Below are 18,173 nucleotides of genomic sequence, written 5' to 3'. Positions count from 1 at the left end.
TTATTGCACCAGAGTTGGGTATCTCTTCTTTTTCTGTTTAGCCTCCAGAACCACCATAAGGTAAATCTTCAGAGGATGAAATATGAGAATGCTATGTATGAATGTAAATGAAGTGTGGTCTTGTACAGTCTCAGGTTGACCAATCCTGAAATGTGTGGTTAATTGAAACCCCAACCACCAAAGAACAGTGGCATTCACAATCTAGTATTCAAATCTGTATAATAGTAACTGCCTTTACTAGGATTTGAACCTTAGAACTCTTGACTTCGAAATCAGCTGATTTGTGTTGCTGAGTTCACCACTAGACCAACCCAGTGGGTTACATGTCTTCTTGCTTTAAATTCCTCTGATTTGTCTATAAGAATTATCTTACTTTATGATCTATCCTTTTAATTCTCATAGGGGAAAAATAAGCTCAGCTATGATGAATTGAATTTAGTCAACAAGTGATTACATTAGATCTTTTAAACTTTATTTTTAAATTGATTTTTAATGGGATTGTTATCAAATTGCAGATTTAGTCGGATTAAGGAATTCATTTAACAGGATTGTACTATTTATTTATTGTAGTTCTCATGAATAAAATTTTATTTATTTATTTAAAAACAATAAAGTAAATTAATATATAATTTTATAATTTGAATTAAATGTAATTTAGAAAGTTATAATTGCTTATTATCATGATTTTTTTTTCAGTGATTTGAGGTTTAACCGGATCAAAGATATTCCTCCTAATACATTCAAGAATTTATCTCGACTAAATACTCTGTAAGTAAAATGTATATAATCATAATATTATTGTAATTAAATCTTATTGAAATATTTAACTAATTCTTTTGCAATTATACATACTTATATAAATTTAATAATAACGTATTAACATTCATGAATTATCTAAAGATAATTTTGAACATATTCCACAAAAATGAGTTTACAACTTATCCGTGTATTATTATTTTTTTTTTTAACAAACAAAATTTTTGTTAGAAAGTATTACACTTCATAAAAAAGGTAATTACTACATTAATATAAGATTCAAGTTTTTATTAGCCAAAGTAAGGTAGTAGTGATAAGTTCTTAATAAATAACAATAAATAATTTAGATTTTTTTTAGTATAATTATTGTAAGCAAAAATTAAAAAAAAAAAATAATTTTTTAATTATTAGGAATACAAATTCTGTTATTTGAAGTCAAATATATTTTGTATATTTGGGATAAGTTGTTTTATGGGTTTTGGCTATAGTCATAGCAGCAATCCACCATTATTCATTGCATTTTCTGATCAGCATAGTATTGTCGAATTATCGCACTTTGGTTTCACATGGAGTGACTCCGGAATCTTTATTTTTTTTATTATCCCAGGATATTTGAAAATTATGAAACACTAACATAGTAAATAAAATTGATAAAAAAAAATACTAAATGAGTAAACATAACCTAGGTAGATTAAACATAATTTATTACAAATACAAGTATAAGGTGTATCTAACCTTTTTAAGATGAATGCGATAAACAACAAGCTACTCGATACTCCACTGAGGAAGAAGTCAATAATTTGTACCAAAAGGCATTTGGAAGAAAAAATTCCATTAAATATTTAATAATTTTAAAGATTTCACATTTTGTCATGATGTTTCAACAAAATAAACTTTAATTATAGAATTGTAACTGAAAATGAGGATAGTTATGAAAATAAAAAATGTATAAACTTTCTATGGTTTAAATAGAAAAAGAGTACGGCAAGAATGATGCTTGTTTCAATCTTGTTGATTATCTCAATCTTGTCTTGTTTTGGTCTTTTAGATCAAAAAAAGGTCTAAAAGATGATATGTAAATTCATATAGAGAAATGAAAATAAATGGTTTAAGGTTTGTAAATGACAAGGAAATTAAGATATCCAACAGATGATTTCAAATTTAGAAGATATGATAGAATATGGTGTGAGAAAAATTGTTAAATAAATAAAAAAAATTAGGATAGCAAATGAATGCTAATGTCTATATAAAATAAAGAAAAACTAACCAATTAAAAAGTATAGACATTTTGATATAATTTAAATATATAGTTATAAAAATTAAAATGAAGTAAGAATAACGACAACTAAGGAAGCATTTAATCTGAAAAAATTATTGTTAGATAGATAAAGATTGAAGAAAAGTCAGGTTTGAAGTGTACATCTACATAAATATGAAATACAAACACTTAGGAAAATACAAAGAAAAGGCTGGAGGCATTCTAAATCTGAGTATGGTGAAGTTTGAAGAAAATTAAGTAGGCAGAGAGGATAATAATGTGAAGGAGTCCTCTCGTACCATGAGAACTAATGATACGTTTCCATACTGGAACATGTGATGAAAAAAGTTGATTAAAATAGCACTAAAAGGGAGGTACAAAGAAGCGAGTATAGAATAGTAAAACCTATAAATGTTTTAAAAGGAAGTGGGGACTATAGAGAACTCAAAAATTTATTTTAAAATAAAAGAGAATGGAGGTAGGAATTGCAAGTGACCTGCCTTAAGGCAGTTATCATATGATGAATTCCTAAATTTGTGTTTGATATGAGCAGACTTACTTTCTTCATGAAAGCTCTCCTTTCTTGTACTTAATTGCTTTTTGCTGCTGATATCTTCCACTCGCATCATTCATCCTTTGTAGTAGTACTCTTTAATAAGAGATATGTTTGACTTGTAATATGTCATTTCCTTATCTCAGCATTTGAGTTGTCTTCATGCCTATCACATACCATTAATTTTATTATATTTTAATCTGTTTTTAAACAGAATTACTTTCAGTGATAACATGCCAATTGTATCTCTAAAAGTAAAATAGTTTTATCTAAAAAAAAGCAATAATATTAATTAATCCCTAACATCTTTACTTTCTCTTTCTTTATTGTATTTACTCTGCTCTCAGTATTTTCTTTGCATTATTTTATTTCTTTTATATACAATTAGAAAAGCATTGGTGATTGCTTAAGTAAGGTCAACCTAATTAAATTTAATTAGAAACACTGTTTGAATTAGAAGTTGTAGTATTTCTTGGCCTTTTCATTTTATTATTTATGGATAATTAAATAATCCATATTTGACTATTCCAAGCCAATTTTTCACCTACTAATATAATTTAAAACTCAGACTTTTTAATGATAAATCGAACTGAGTTACGTAATAAAATGTTTTCTGGAAAAGGTTTTATAAACATCTGAGAAAGACATATTTCCATACATATAGAAAGGAAGTCATCTTATTTCATTTTTTTTTTGTTCTAATTTTTAAATATATATTTTTTGTTTTGTATACTAAATAACATTGTTAAGTACTTTGTATATTTAACTAATTTGTTAACCAATTTTATTTTTTCAGGCTTTTGAATAATAATCAAATATCAAAACTTCACAATGGTGTCTTTAATGGACTTCTTGAACTGCGATACTTGTATGTATTCTTTTTTGTTTTATCTTAAGTGCATATAAATAAGTTAAGTATAATGTGTGTAATATATGCATTTTAAAACAAGTGAAAATGCCCAAGCTTACAATACTACAACAAACTTTAATCAAGTTTGTAGAGTATTGTAGTATTGTTTATAAGTACTACAAGTTTGTAGTATTGTTTATTTTTTTAAAGTAATAATTAATAATTTAATAATAAAAATTAATAATTTTAAATAAATATAATATATTAATATTAAATTAATATTTAAAATATTTTAATAATTTATTAATTAATTAATAATTTTTTTTAAGTAATAATTAATTTGTTCAAAATATTTTTAATTTTGTAATATTTTAAAATGCATATTGAGATTAATTTAAATTATATACACACATATAATTTGACATATCAAATTGCCAGGAACAATATTCCTGATGAGATTTTTATTATTGTTGACATTTGTTATTTTCTATAGAATTTTTTATATAATATTTTCCCATTTGATTAAATCTTTGTATTCCAGTTTTACTTAAACAGTTCCTCTTTGTTGTCAAAAACTTTGTTTCATACTTTTTTTAAAATAATTGTTTTTCAATTAATCTCATGTTGTATTTTGTAGTACCTGAAAAGAAAAAAGTATATACCTTGTATACATCCTTTCATTTATTGTACTTTTTACCTTCTATTATTACAAGTATATCAAACTCATTTAGAATTAATCAAAAAAATTATTCTTATTCCCATTTATCAGTTCATATAATCTTTGTTATTTAATAGCATCCAAATATTTTTTCTTATGAAATAATTAATTTTCTATCTTAAACAATTTTGTAATGTTAAATTATTTTATTACTTTTTTTTATGAAATTCCATATAATATTTTTTAAATTTATTTATAGTGCAGTTGCTGCAGCATAGTTCTTAAGAGAAATTATAGCCACATTTTGGGTATCAGGGTTTTTACAAGTGTCAATGTTTCAAGACCCTTTGTCCAAAAAAAAGGTTATAATATTTCCAAAAGATGTATGTACTTACATTCATGTTTTGACCTCTATTTTGATTATTATCTTTTTGACTGGCCCAATATAAATTCTTCAAAAATAGCTTGAAAAATGTGAATAGATGGTATATTAGTCAAGAATTAAAAATGGTAAAGGTATAGTTTCGTCATTTTTACTTTTTGTGTAACGGTTGTAGAAAATTGAGCTTTTTAGCATGATGAAAATACTTGTTATTTAAAATTACAAGTTTTAAGTCAATCGAACGTAGGAATGGGGGATATTCAACATTATTTCTAAGCAGTTTTGTCTCGTATCTCAAAAACCTGCTTATCAAAGAAGTTGAAATTTCACACAAATTTTGGCTATGTATATTCTAACTTTTGCTTTACTTTCGACTCCTTCAGATAAATTAACATCATGGTGTACCCATATGTTTTTTTTTAGTGAATTATTATTTTTAGCCTTGTTGAATAACATTACACTAAACTGGGCTGACTTCTTGAAGTGAATAATTACTCTAGTAAATTAACTTTTAAGCCCTACAAAACAAGGCGCTGAATGGGACTCATTTTTTTAAACTTTAATTTTTAAGATTAAAAATTCAGCAGTATCTAGTATTAATGTAGATGACAAGAACTTAGTCCCACGAGACTCAACTTAAGAATTTAATAATTTTTTACCATTTCTGAAATTTATCTGTTTTTCCTCAAGTTGAGGGCTGTTATTAAAAATTTTGTTATATGAAGTAGCTGTCAAGAAAGAGAATTAAATGAAATCCAAAATTTTAATTATTTTTCACCAATTATAGTTTAAAACAATAAAATTTTGATGTAAAGACATCATTTATCAAGGGGAATCAAAAAGCACCCAAAAATGTTTCTATGAATTTTGATTTTATTCTCAGTTTTATTTTTAATAATACATAATTATTATGGTAAAAGATCAATGTGGACAAATGGTTTGATCAATGGGTACAAATAAGACCAAAATAATTTTTATAAATTTTTTTTTCTTTTTCTCAGTTGTGAGTCAATTTACTTCCTGTATCTGGTCAGCCAGTTCAGTAAAAAAAATATCATTAATAATAATAATAATAATCATTAACAACTTATATTAATAATAATACTCACAATTTTTATTCTGACATTAATATTGTTTGATTTTTATATTTGTAAAACCAGTATAAAATAATATTGCTTTTTTTATTTAAATTTTAATTAATTTTATCAAATAACCTAATTTTATTGTACATCTCCATTTTAGAATTTTTTTGAACATAAAGGACAGCATCTGAGAAAGTGTGGGAAAGTTTTACAATCCTTTTCCGGCTTTTTATTTAGCATGATGTCTTTGGCTTATTTCATACATAAATACAGTTATTGAAGAAATGTGTTCTATAATTGAGCTTTTCATTGAGGCTGGATTTTATTCATTTTAATGTTATTTTACAAATGTATTTATCTATTATGTTTGTCCGGTAATGAAAAACAATGTTTGTATGTTTATGCTGAGACATGATTGTCATTTCATTATCATGATTTAACTCTATTGAGAGATTAAGGTCTACTATTAACAATAATATAACTTTTCCTTATTTTAATGTTGCATTAGTTTTTTTCTTGTTGAAATTTGACCATCTAAAATTTATTTATATTATAATCTTTGAAATCTACTAAAGATTATTCTATGTAATTAAATATGATTTTGACTTATATAATTATTTGACTATATTTTTATTTTAATTCAGTTATTTAAATTTTAAATTCAGTGTATTTTAAATAGTTATTTTTATTTTATTATTTAATGTTAAATAGATATTCTGTGTTAATTTTATAAATTGTATGACATGTTGAAAATAATAATATGCGTGATTATAACTGTTAACAATTGTCATATTCAAGATGTATGTACTGTATTGTGTAATTAATTGAAATTATTTATTTAACATCAGTGTAAGAACTCTGAAAATTTCCCATACAGATAAAATTACAAAATAAATATTTAACAAGTATTAGAAGATGAAAATTTCAAAAAAATACTCTACCAAATTATTATGAACTATGCAGAAAATTAAATATTACACGTTTAACATTTATTGTGGTAATAGTCAGTAAATGATAGCTACAGTTATCAACAATAAATGACATTTTTAATCTTATATGAAGACTTATAAATTATGTTAGCTAGTTTCTTTATTACAATTGGTGCATTCTAGACAACATACTATAATATTATGGGAAGCCCTTATTTTCTATAGTGATATATGAATAATCTTTATTTTAAATGTGTGCGTGTGTGTGTTTTATGGATATATGCATGTTGTTCATTGCTATATAACATTTATGTACTCATATAACAACAAAAGAATATAAGATGTTCTGTTCAAGATTCTAATTTTCAATATAAATTTTAAAAACTCATAAATTTGTACAATAATAATTCAGTTTATGTTTATTTTCTTCTCTGGGGTTAATCACATAAAATATTAAAGTAATTCTAAAAATTTCTTTAATGTTAAAAACTCAACCCTTTGATGTAGACATTATTCAGTATTAATTACAATATTCCCAAATTTTGTTCTGTGTAGTAACTTAATAATAATTTCATTAATAATATAAAAATAATAAATAAAACAAATTGTAGTTTAATTTCAAGAAAACTGTTTTGACGTATATCCACCAAACTCTAGAATCTTCAGGTCCAGGAAAAACAAATCAGCAAATCTGGTAAAGATAGAGAAGTTCAGTAATTCACCTCAACCCTTTGCCCACATTGACATGAGAAAAAATTTAAATGTGGTCGTTCCATATAAAGAACGTCTAAATTGCAAATTTTTCCATTTAGCGAAATTTTTTGGAGAACGGCGAATTCTCGGCATTATTACATTGCAAACTCTCTCTGCTTAACGAAGTCGTATTTCTACATAACAAAGTTTTTTGTTGTAAATAGCGTATGTATATTGTGTATAATAAATGAAAAGGTCAGAAAAAAATTGAATAAAAATAACGAATAAGTACTGTACTGTGTTTATATACGCCTACATTATTTTTTGTCAGTTGTGTACTGTATGAACGACAGGAATTTGCCGACGTACTAAAATTGTTTTGCATTCGTTTGTTATCTTTGTCTTATGCTCTGCAAAAAGCCGAATGCGTAAGTGAACTGCTATTCAGTCCTAATCTTAATACTATACGATACAGATCTAGTGGTTTTGTTTTGTTCCAGTAGTGTTTTTGGGTAATTTTGTTTTTCTTACTGTATGTACAGTAGTGTATTGCATTTTTTTTTGTTTTGAATACCATATTTGCCGGTGTTGTTTTTCCAAAGTATTTTACTGTACTGTTCAGTTCTGTACCACGTATTGATGTAACTTGTATTTTCTGTATTGGTGTTATCTTATATGAGATTTGTTAAAAATGTCCAATAGAAAGTGTTTGAGTATCAAAGAAAAAATGTAAATAATCGATGAAGTTGAAGAAGGGGGTAAGAAAAAGACATAGCAATTCTTTTTGGTATACCAGTGAATTCTCTTTCCACATTATTATAAAATAATGATTCTATTAAAAAACAAACAGAAATTTAGAAAATAATAGAAAGAGCTTTAATTCTTGTATTTATGATGTTATTGATGAGGTTGTAATCTAGTGGTTAATTGTAGTTGGTGAAAAAAATTTATCATTATTAAACAAGGCTTTTGAATTCGCAAGGCTTTTGATAACACTAAATTTCAAGCTAGTACTGGTTGGCTTGACAAGTTTAAATTACGGCATGCCCTTGTACAAGAGGTTTTATGGGGAGAGAGTGCTGATGTAGAAGAAGAAAAATAACAAGGAAGGAAAACATCTTTCTTAACCTACTGCATGAATAAATGAAAATGATATTTTTAATGCCGATGAGACCGGGCTATTTTTTAAATGCTTTCCAGACAAAACGTTAGCTTTTAAGAATGAAAAATGTTTTGGTGGAAAGTACAACAAAGAGAGGATTACTGTAACAATAGCTGCCAACATGACCGGTACTGAGAAGCTCAAACTTCTAGTAATCGGAAAGTCTCAGCGACCTCGTTATTCTAAAGGTATCAAATCTTTAGAGACAGATTATGATTACAACAGAAAAGCTTGGATGAAAGTTGAAATTTATACAAAATGATTAACAAAATTTGATGATGAGATGTCAAGACAAAAACTTAAAATTCTTTTACTTATGATAACTGCCCGGCCTGGTAAACATGAAATCTGTAACTTTTGCTTACTTTCCACCAGGTGACTTCAAAACTACAACCAATGGACCAGGGTATAATTAAAAATTTAAACGTTCACTACAGAAAATGAATTCTAATGAAGTTTTTTAAAGCTATCGATGACAATGTTCTGGTTAAAAATTTAATAACGTTAAAAGAATGTATTGCTGAAATATCTAAAGCATGGTCTCATTATGTAACCCCAGAAACAATTTCAAAATGTTTTAAAAAAGCTGGGTTAAGTAAGAATGAGACAGTAACAGCCACCATTAACAATAATTTTACAACTGAAGATGTAAATGAATGAATTCAAAATCCCAGTATTTCTCACCAATAACTGAGGTAAATTGCAAAACAAAACGGAATTAGAACTGCAGTTAAATTACTGCAGATGTATACCTAATGATCGATGATGGAATAGTGGCAGCAGTGTCCTAACGATTAGGAAATAATCAGAGATGTAGCTGCAAAAAAACTAGTGGATCCACAAATTGAAGTGACGTAGATGAAACAGATGGTGTAACAACCCGACAAATGAATTATTGCGATCATTCTATGTGATAAGAAGTGGCTTTCTTTCATTGGAAAATGTACCGGATATTATGTTTAATTACTTGAATAATTTAAATCTTTTTTTTTTTAAATAGAATTATCGTCGGGAAAAAACAGTTCAAATAAAAATTACAGACTTCTTTTAGCAAGTTATTTTACAGACTTTTAAACATATTGTACTCATTAATTTACGTGTTTATTAATCTTTTACTGGTTTTTTTTTTTTTTACAGTCAATTAAAAAAAGTATTGGATTAATATAATACTGTACATTTTTTATTAAAAAAAGAAAGACAATTACAGTACAATATTTAAATATAGAACAAACTGTTTTTATATACATTAAATATTTTTCTGAAAATCTCTTTATGTAAATAAAATTACAGTATTACTACTACTGCAGTATTCTATTTTACGAATTTTCCATTTAATGAACTTTTTCGTCGGTCTCGTGGTACTTCGTTACACCGAAGTTTGACTGTATTTTGATATTTGAACTGTTTTATTTTTTTTCAGAATGTATAATCTAATTTTAAAAATCAATAACCAACAAATTATTTTTGTTAACCCTCTTTTGTACCTGAGCCCCATGAATTAACAAAAATTGAAATCTTATAATATCTGAGTATTTAAGCCACCACTCTCTCTAAATAAATTTCTGCTACAAGGATGTAGTTAGAATTTCAATAATGCCATAGATTTCAGGCAACCTGTGCAATCTAATTGCCATGACCCTTTTAAATTAACAAAAGTTGAAATAATACAAAAACCAGCTTTTCCCTTTTAAAACTATATTTTTAAAAAGAAGTAAACCCTTATTTGTTTTAAATATTTTCAGGCTTCCATGTCTTCCAAGCCTTCTAGCTCTCCTAGACCCCTTAAATTGTTAAAAACTGAAAAATTGTAAAATTCTAACTATACTTTTTTATAAACATGTTTGGTTTCTGAAGGGACAGAAGAGACTCAGTGTTATCATTGAGTTGGGCATCCTTGCACCCTTGGGAATCTTTAATTCAAGTGAATTTTTTTTTGTTTATTGTTGTGATTCTGGGAACAGTAACTATGCTAGTAAGTACACTATAAGATTTAACAAACATAACGTTGATTTTAATTCCATAACATTCAATAATCTCTTCTAAAAAACAAAGCATGAGTAAAAACTCAATGGTATCAAAAAAGGTACTCCTTTTCAAACCTGGCCGTATAATTCCCACTTTATTAATGAAATTGAAATATTTTGATATTCTTATTTTTCAAAGCTTCTTTTTTTTAAGGTCAGTAAAAAAACTTCTGAAGTAGTTAGGCTCTTTCTTGCTCTTTCATTTAAGAAAATGGGCTTCATGATTACATGTCATGGCCACATGACATGTAAAATTGATATTTTACAAAATCAATTGTTACTACAATCTTGTAATACAAAGTGACCAATTTGAAACCAAATAGAGCAGGTACATTGTAGCATCAACTTGGATGTCAACTTTCTTAATATGTGCACTACTTATCTAGACTGGTGCGTTATATTCAGTTATTGAATAAAACATAGTTAAAATTATTAATATAATGTTTTTTAAATCTTTCCGAGTGAATTTAAGTAAAACAATTAAAAGAGTAAATGTCCATTAAAGAAAAGGCCCTATAATTTGAAACAATATCTATCAACCATTTTTAATGTTTTCCATGAATCCAGGGCTGGGATTAACCAATAGAAAAATAAAACAAATGTCTAGGCCCTGTAATTAAGAGGGTCCTGGCTTCACTGCAGGAAAAAAATTAATAATAAATTTTTTAAAAATTAAAAATATTTTGTTATTTTATTTTAAATAATACAGAATGTTATGTTATTATTTTTAAATAATACAAATAAATGTCATCATAATAATTGAAACAGTAATAAAACCCTATTAGTACCACAGGTGTTTCACTAGCTCTCCATTGGAGGTTAACATGGTGGTGTATTTTATAAAAAGATAAAAAATAAATAATACCTTTAAAATTTAAAAAAAATATGGGGAAACATTTTTTTTTTCTTTTTAAAATCAAATAAAAATATGCGAAGACAGTCTTTTTGTTTTCTCTGATACCAAAAAGGGAATTTCCCAACTACCTTTTAATTTTTGTTTGTGGTCTGCAATTTATATAAACGGGGCTCCAAATTTAAATTCTGTCAAGGGCTTGATAGAGGCTTAATCCGGTACTACATGAGCATTTCTAATGAATCATAAGTTAGTGGTTTATTTTAAATATTACTGCTCAAATTATAGCAGCCTCATCAGTTAGAGTGCACACTTTCACCTTTTCAACCAATAATGGTGTTTTCATGAAAAACAAATGCCTAAATCATTTCAGTGATCTAAAAAAAAATTCTTTATTTAATATAATACTTGAAAATTTTTCTCATTAAAAAGTATTTCTTTTAATAAGGTATAAAGACTTTGATTTTTACATTATCTTGAATTTATTTCATCTTCACTAAACCTCCAAAAAATCAGAAACTATAAAATATTTTATTTACATTTGATATCTTGAAAACAGTACATCCAATTTTTGTAAATGAAATTTTCTGGATAGAATTAAATCTATTTTCTAAATTTCATTTTGCAGTAACCATATAGTTGTCTTACAAAACTTGATTTAATCAACGACTCAGAATATTATTAATGTACACTAAAAAATGTACTACAGTATACATTTGTTCACATTCTGAATTCTCTTCTTGTACGCAATGGAGTTCTCTGGATAAATTTTCCTAAGACCTTATTAAAGTTCAATAAACACTATAGGAAAAAATCATTAAGGTCGATCCACTGGCTTCTGAGTTTTAAACAAACAGAAATGCAGGGAAATTATTATTATCTTTGTAACAAAAATATTTAAAAATTGCGAGACATAATGTTATGTATAACATATTATTCTTTCATATAAAAAATTGTTATTGTTGTTGTTATAATTGTTTCATTTAAATTCTTTTTTTTATTTTAGATACCTTTATAAAAATAAGATGAAGGAAATTGAAAGCAAAGTCTTCCAAGGTTTAAAAAAACTGGAACAACTGTAAGTATGATTTATATTAAATCTTTTATATATATATTAATCATGATTTTTTACATTACTAATCTTTCAAAATTTTAGTACAAACAAAATTATTTTAATCTATTACATTCATTTTTTTATTTTATTTTGTTAAAATTATACTTCCAATTAACTGTTATGTTATTTTATAAATACATTTACATTTATTATTTTATTTCTCATTTCTTTTATTTCTGTTATTTTATTTTACTTAAAAATAGAACAAAAATATATGTGGTTCTGTTTCAGATATCTACACTTCAACAAGATTGAAAAACTTAGTCCTGGCGTCTTTTCTGATTTAAATAATTTAGAAAGATTGTAAGTATTTTGTACAAAATATTTTATATTTATTCTTTTTTTCTTATCACAAACATTGAATAATTTTTTTTTACTGTACTAAGAAATTTCAGTATTGTTAAAAAAAATTTGGCTCTAAATGATAAACCAGACAAAATAATGTTTTTATTAAATTAAACTAAAAAATATACCGAATATAATATTGATGAATTTGTGTTTTTTTTTTTTTTTTTACTTTAATGAAAATGGAAGCTTTTATCAGTGACTAACATAGTGGTTAAAAGTGTTGCAGTTTGATTAGGGTAGATACTATTATCAGTAATAATATGCAATTTTAAGGTTTTAATTTAAACAAACTGTTTTTCGTGGGTTGTATTGTGGCTCACTTTTAAAATCACCACCACTTTGGTTTGGGTTGTCATGAAATTTTTTACACAAGATTTTTGTTTTCAATGTCCTTTAAAATGATTTTTCATAAACCTACCCTTTTCATTTAAAAAGTTTAAGTTGCTCTTTACAGAAGGTTAGGGATATGAAGGGCTCATACTGAGAAAAAAGATTGTTTTGAGGTGGGAGCATTTTTGAGAGGTACTGTAAGTCCCAAAAAATAAGCTTTGAAAAAAATTAAATGGCCATCAATTTCGTTACGATTGTCTAGCCCAAATTATTTTATGTAAAAATTTTTATTTTTCAATTTCCCTTTAAATGATGTGTCACAATCCTATCTCTTTTATTTTTTTTTGATTTGTTCCCCCCAGCGGTTCACTGGATGGATGCTTGGCTGGTGGCATTACACAAAATTAATCATTTCAAAAGTAAGAACATTTGCTAAATCCCATTTTTCTATGTTTAACTGTTGAAAAGTTATTTAAGGATTCACACACTGTTAACATTGTAAAATTAATAAAGGCCACCTTTATATAGCAAGCTGGTTTACATACCAAAATAGCAGGTTCAATATTAACCTATCACTATAAACAGTAAGCTTTTTGACTCCGTACCCTATGTATTCATGATAAGTTACACTGTATCAAGTAATGCATTATCTGATGTAGTTTATTCTGGATTGAATTGTCAAAATGATAAAATTTCATTTTAAAGTCAGTTGATCATGACAACTAGCAGAATTTACATACAATGTTGGTAGTTCATTATCTTATATATTATAAATAACTTATGAATCCATGGATTCAAAAGCATGTTATGCAAACTGGTAAGTTTATATAAAATGTGCTATTTTGGTGTATCCAAAGGTAGTTTTTATTAATTTAATCCCATTAGATAACAATATTCATATGAAAATATGTAATACTATAATATATGATATTTTTATAATAAAAAGACTGTTAAAAATATTAAACATTTTTTTTATTAAAATAAGATATTCTGTTTAACTTATATTTGATGAAATTTTTTGTTTGTTTTGATGATTCAGTTAGTTGATGCCAATTCTTTGTTAGTAAGGGAATGATGTTGTATCTAAATTTTGTTTTTGAATATACAACATATTGGCCCAATCTAGAACTTTCTGCATTTATACCAGTGTATTTTATCTATGTATTTTTACACAGATTTGAATACTAGATCGTGGATACCAGTGTTCTTTGGTAGGTTGGGTTTCAATTAACCACACATCTCAGGATTGGTTGAACTGAGACTGTACAAGACTACATTTCATTTACATTTACATTTACATTTACTTCATTTACACTCATACATATCATCCTCATTCATCCTCTGAAGTATAATCTGAACAGTAATTACCGGAGGCTAAACAGGAAACTCTACGTAGGTGTTTAATAGTTTGATTTATTTGTTCTTTCATCTAATATGTTTTTTATCTTTCTTTTTTTACTATGAGTTATTTTAGTTCACAGTTGTTTTAGTTGCATCTTTAAACAAGTTGTTAATATGTATATTTTTGTTTCATGGTTTCCTATTCATTTGAAACTGTGTTTTTATTTGTTCCATTTTTATAAACATGAGATTTTTCATATATTCTGTTCCTTTTCAGCAGCAAATTTTAAGTTATTGTATAAATTTTTTTATAATTGTTAAGTTCTGTTCAAATTCTCCAGTATTCATATTGTATGATGGGAATGTAGTATTGTGTGGCTTGTTTATCATCACGTGTATATGCATCACGAGTATGTGTATATATTTTTTGTGTTGTAAAAGATTTCTATCGGTACACTAAGCAGTCAATAATGCAACCTATATATATTTACTTATTCAAATCTAGCAAACTTCCGATTGCATCTTAAGTTCATATTTTACCAGTTTTAAAAACTGGCTGTAATTAATTTGGCTGGACCACATCAATTGTCACTAACTAAAGCAACCTATTATTTAAAACATTTGACATAGATAATTTAATTTTCATTATACTTTTAATTTGGTTTGAATTATCTTAAAGTGTAATTATTTTTATCAACTACTACAATATGTTGAAATTCATTTATTATTATGTAATATATGTTTTATACTACTTATATAAGTTTGTAATGTATGTAAGTGATGCTGGAATCTTTTTATCCTAAATTCCTCTATAATTTAAAGATATATAAGGGAAGATCTATTTTAGACAACTAATAATTTAAATGTTTTCCTTCTAGTGTTGATAAACTGTTTGCTTTTATTATTTAAGTACGTTTTGGTGCTTCCACCCTTCTTTAGAATGTAATTTATGATATAAAAAAACATGTAATTTTTCTTGATTGAAGTATTCTCATTCTTCCAAAAATCCCATCATACCATGATTGTTATATAAAATTCATTAATTCTTTGAAAAATTTTTTATCTCTTGTAAATTTTATATGAATGTATATATAATTTTTTTTCTATATCAGTTAAATTGAAAGTTCTGACATCTTAAAAATAATAATTTCAGAACTATAACATTTTTTTTGTTTGTTTTTGTTTACTGTGCTTAATTATTGCACATTTTTAAACATTAATGTTTTATTTTATTTCCCATTTTGTTTAAAATTATTAATAAATGTATTTTTTGTAATATATATTTTCAATGAAACACTTTTCATTTTTCAATATTCTGCCATTAATCTATCAAAACCTACCATATAGTTTTTAATCTGAAATGCTAATTGTCATGATGAGAAACAAGTATTAAACATCCAGGTGAATATAATACATAAGTTGTATAACTATTGCATCAAACTGGTTAAGCATAGTCAAGCAGTAAGTTATCCGATTTAAAATTAAATAAACAATTGATAAGATAGGTTATTATAAATTATTTGTTTATTGAATTGAATAATTATAAGATTAAAAGTTTCTTTTGTGCTGTGCAAGTATTAGTCAATGGAAAAATAAGATTAATTTTATTTTATGAAAGACATGATAATATCAAATTAAAAATAGAATTGATAATATCAAAATTGAATTTACTAAGCATTTGGCACCATTTGTATTAAGACAATTGTATAAATTTAATTTCCACTTACCAACAATTTTTGGTTTTTAAGTGGACATTTAATTTATACAATTATCAAAATTGATATTGATAATATCAAAATGAAATAAAAATAAAACATGAAAAATTTACCATCTCAACACACTTGAACCATATGAAATTTACAGACTTATTAAATTCGACAAAAACAGGATTCTAAACAAACACAATATACATGAAATATATCTGAACGTATATTAAATGTGTTTCTGACTACTTGAAAACAAATATCAATTGCATTATCATTTAGGATGAGTCTGTATCATACTCTTGTAAATTTTTTTGAAAGCATATTTATTAAGAAAAGAGTTAATGGCAATTTTTATTATATTCTAAAAATAAAATACCACTTTATCATTCTAATTTATGAATTAAGTTGGTTTATTTTAAAATGTCTCAGTAGGAAGTCTGTTATTATTATTGTTGTCTATATCAAAATTTATTTGGATTATTTTTTTATTTTGAATTAGTATGGTTGTGTGTAAATGACCAAGTCAGATATACTTTATGTTTGATGTTATTATTTGTTTTAACTAGATATCAGGTAATTATTGCTTTCCATTATAAACTGTACTCTTGCTATTATAAAAACTATTTTATATGAAATGAAAGAAGTTTACAAAATGATTCTTAGCTTGAAAATGCTTTGATAAAAGTCAAGGATATGTTGTATTACTCAGAAACATGTTTTGTTATCTTTCTTGTCTTCTCTTAATTTAGTAAAACCCCTTTAGGCACCTTGTTAAGGCACAATTAATTAGATATCTTTGATGTAGTTAATTAAGATACAGGTATCTTACATATGTTGTTCAAATAATTTAACATATGTTATTCTACAGTTCATCAAATAAAAATTTACTGTAAAATCAGGCTTTCATATCTTGTTTTACTTTATATTAGCTAATGTTTTTCTGTTCATCGTGGTTCAGCTTTTCCATTTAGTCTACATTTAAATAAATTTGTTTAAAGACACTAAACTCTTTTTAAACAATTTTTTCAGAAACTAAGTTATTTGCATATATGTTATACACAAGCCTAAATAGACATCTTTATTTCTTATGAAAACTGTAATAGAAGACAATATCACATTTTCATTGTTACGACCTGTATTTTTCTTTCAGATTTTTACACAACAACAAATTAAAGCATATACTTCCAGGAACTTTCTCTAGTTTGGATAATTTGAAGAGAATGTAAGTATATATTTGTACGACTAATATCTTTATTAATAAAAACTGAAGCTTGTATGTTGATTCTAACTGTATAATTATATAAACTTTTTTAATGTTCTGTAATTGAAACTGACTCAATGTGCTTTTCCCAGTTTTTTCTTTTCCTTTAATTTTTATAATATTTATTATGGTTTCTAATTCAGTTGTTGATCTTGTTTGGATTCATCAAATAGTAATCATTATAAATCCAAATATATTTTCTACTGTTATTTTTTAATCTTTATAATAATTTACATTTTCAATTATAATTATTTTATGTATAATACTTAATATGTTTAAAGGAACAGATTGAGGACCATAATGCACATAAAAAATTCTATTAGTAGACTGTTTTTAATGACAATTCATCATTGTATAGTTTAATGTGTTTGTTAGACATTTTAAAGAGATGTTTACACTTCTGCTACAGTGCTTGTGTGTAGGTCCACGTTGAAATGAAACACACCTGTTGAATGAAGCTGCAATAAGGTAGTTTATGATAGTTTGAAACATCACATTCCTGTAATTTGCTGAAAACAGGCAACCACACTCATATTTATGAATATACTACCATCTCCTTGTACAAAGCTGGCATTTTCAAAATATCTCTAAATGTAATTCATAATTTCTTTTAGTTATGTCCCAGTATTTTTCCTTACTTTGTAAGGAATTTAAAGTGTCTCAATTTAAATAATTCTGGGTTTCATATAAAATCTAACTTTGATGGAGATAAACACACCCATCTTCAAAGTAAATCAGAAAAAAGATTTCATTTTATTTCTGTTCATTGATTTATTGATATCAGAATGTATAATTATTAACTTAAATGCCTTTTTTATTTTGATTTAGCTTTATTTAATGTTATATTTACATTGATTTACATGATAAAATGTA

The 18,173-nt window shown here is 25.6% G+C and overlaps 1 protein-coding gene across 1 annotated transcript in view; it reads left to right on the top strand.

The window, feature by feature from the left end:
• The window catches only part of Pxn (Peroxidasin), a 247,756-nt gene that overhangs the window by 163,689 nt on the left and 65,894 nt on the right, over positions 1-18,173 (top strand). Inside the window, exons 2-6 of the mRNA XM_075373983.1 lie at positions 697-768; positions 3,364-3,435; positions 12,207-12,278; positions 12,546-12,617; positions 17,190-17,261. Of these exons, the coding sequence (XP_075230098.1) occupies positions 697-768; positions 3,364-3,435; positions 12,207-12,278; positions 12,546-12,617; positions 17,190-17,261 (360 nt within the window). The remainder of the gene's footprint in view (positions 1-696; positions 769-3,363; positions 3,436-12,206; positions 12,279-12,545; positions 12,618-17,189; positions 17,262-18,173) is intronic.

The sequence above is a fragment of the Lycorma delicatula genome, chromosome 8 (assembly GCF_047948215.1).
Source record: "Lycorma delicatula isolate Av1 chromosome 8, ASM4794821v1, whole genome shotgun sequence".
Lineage (NCBI taxonomy): Eukaryota > Metazoa > Arthropoda > Insecta > Hemiptera > Fulgoridae > Lycorma > Lycorma delicatula.
This window is presented reverse-complemented; position numbering and strand designations above follow the sequence as displayed.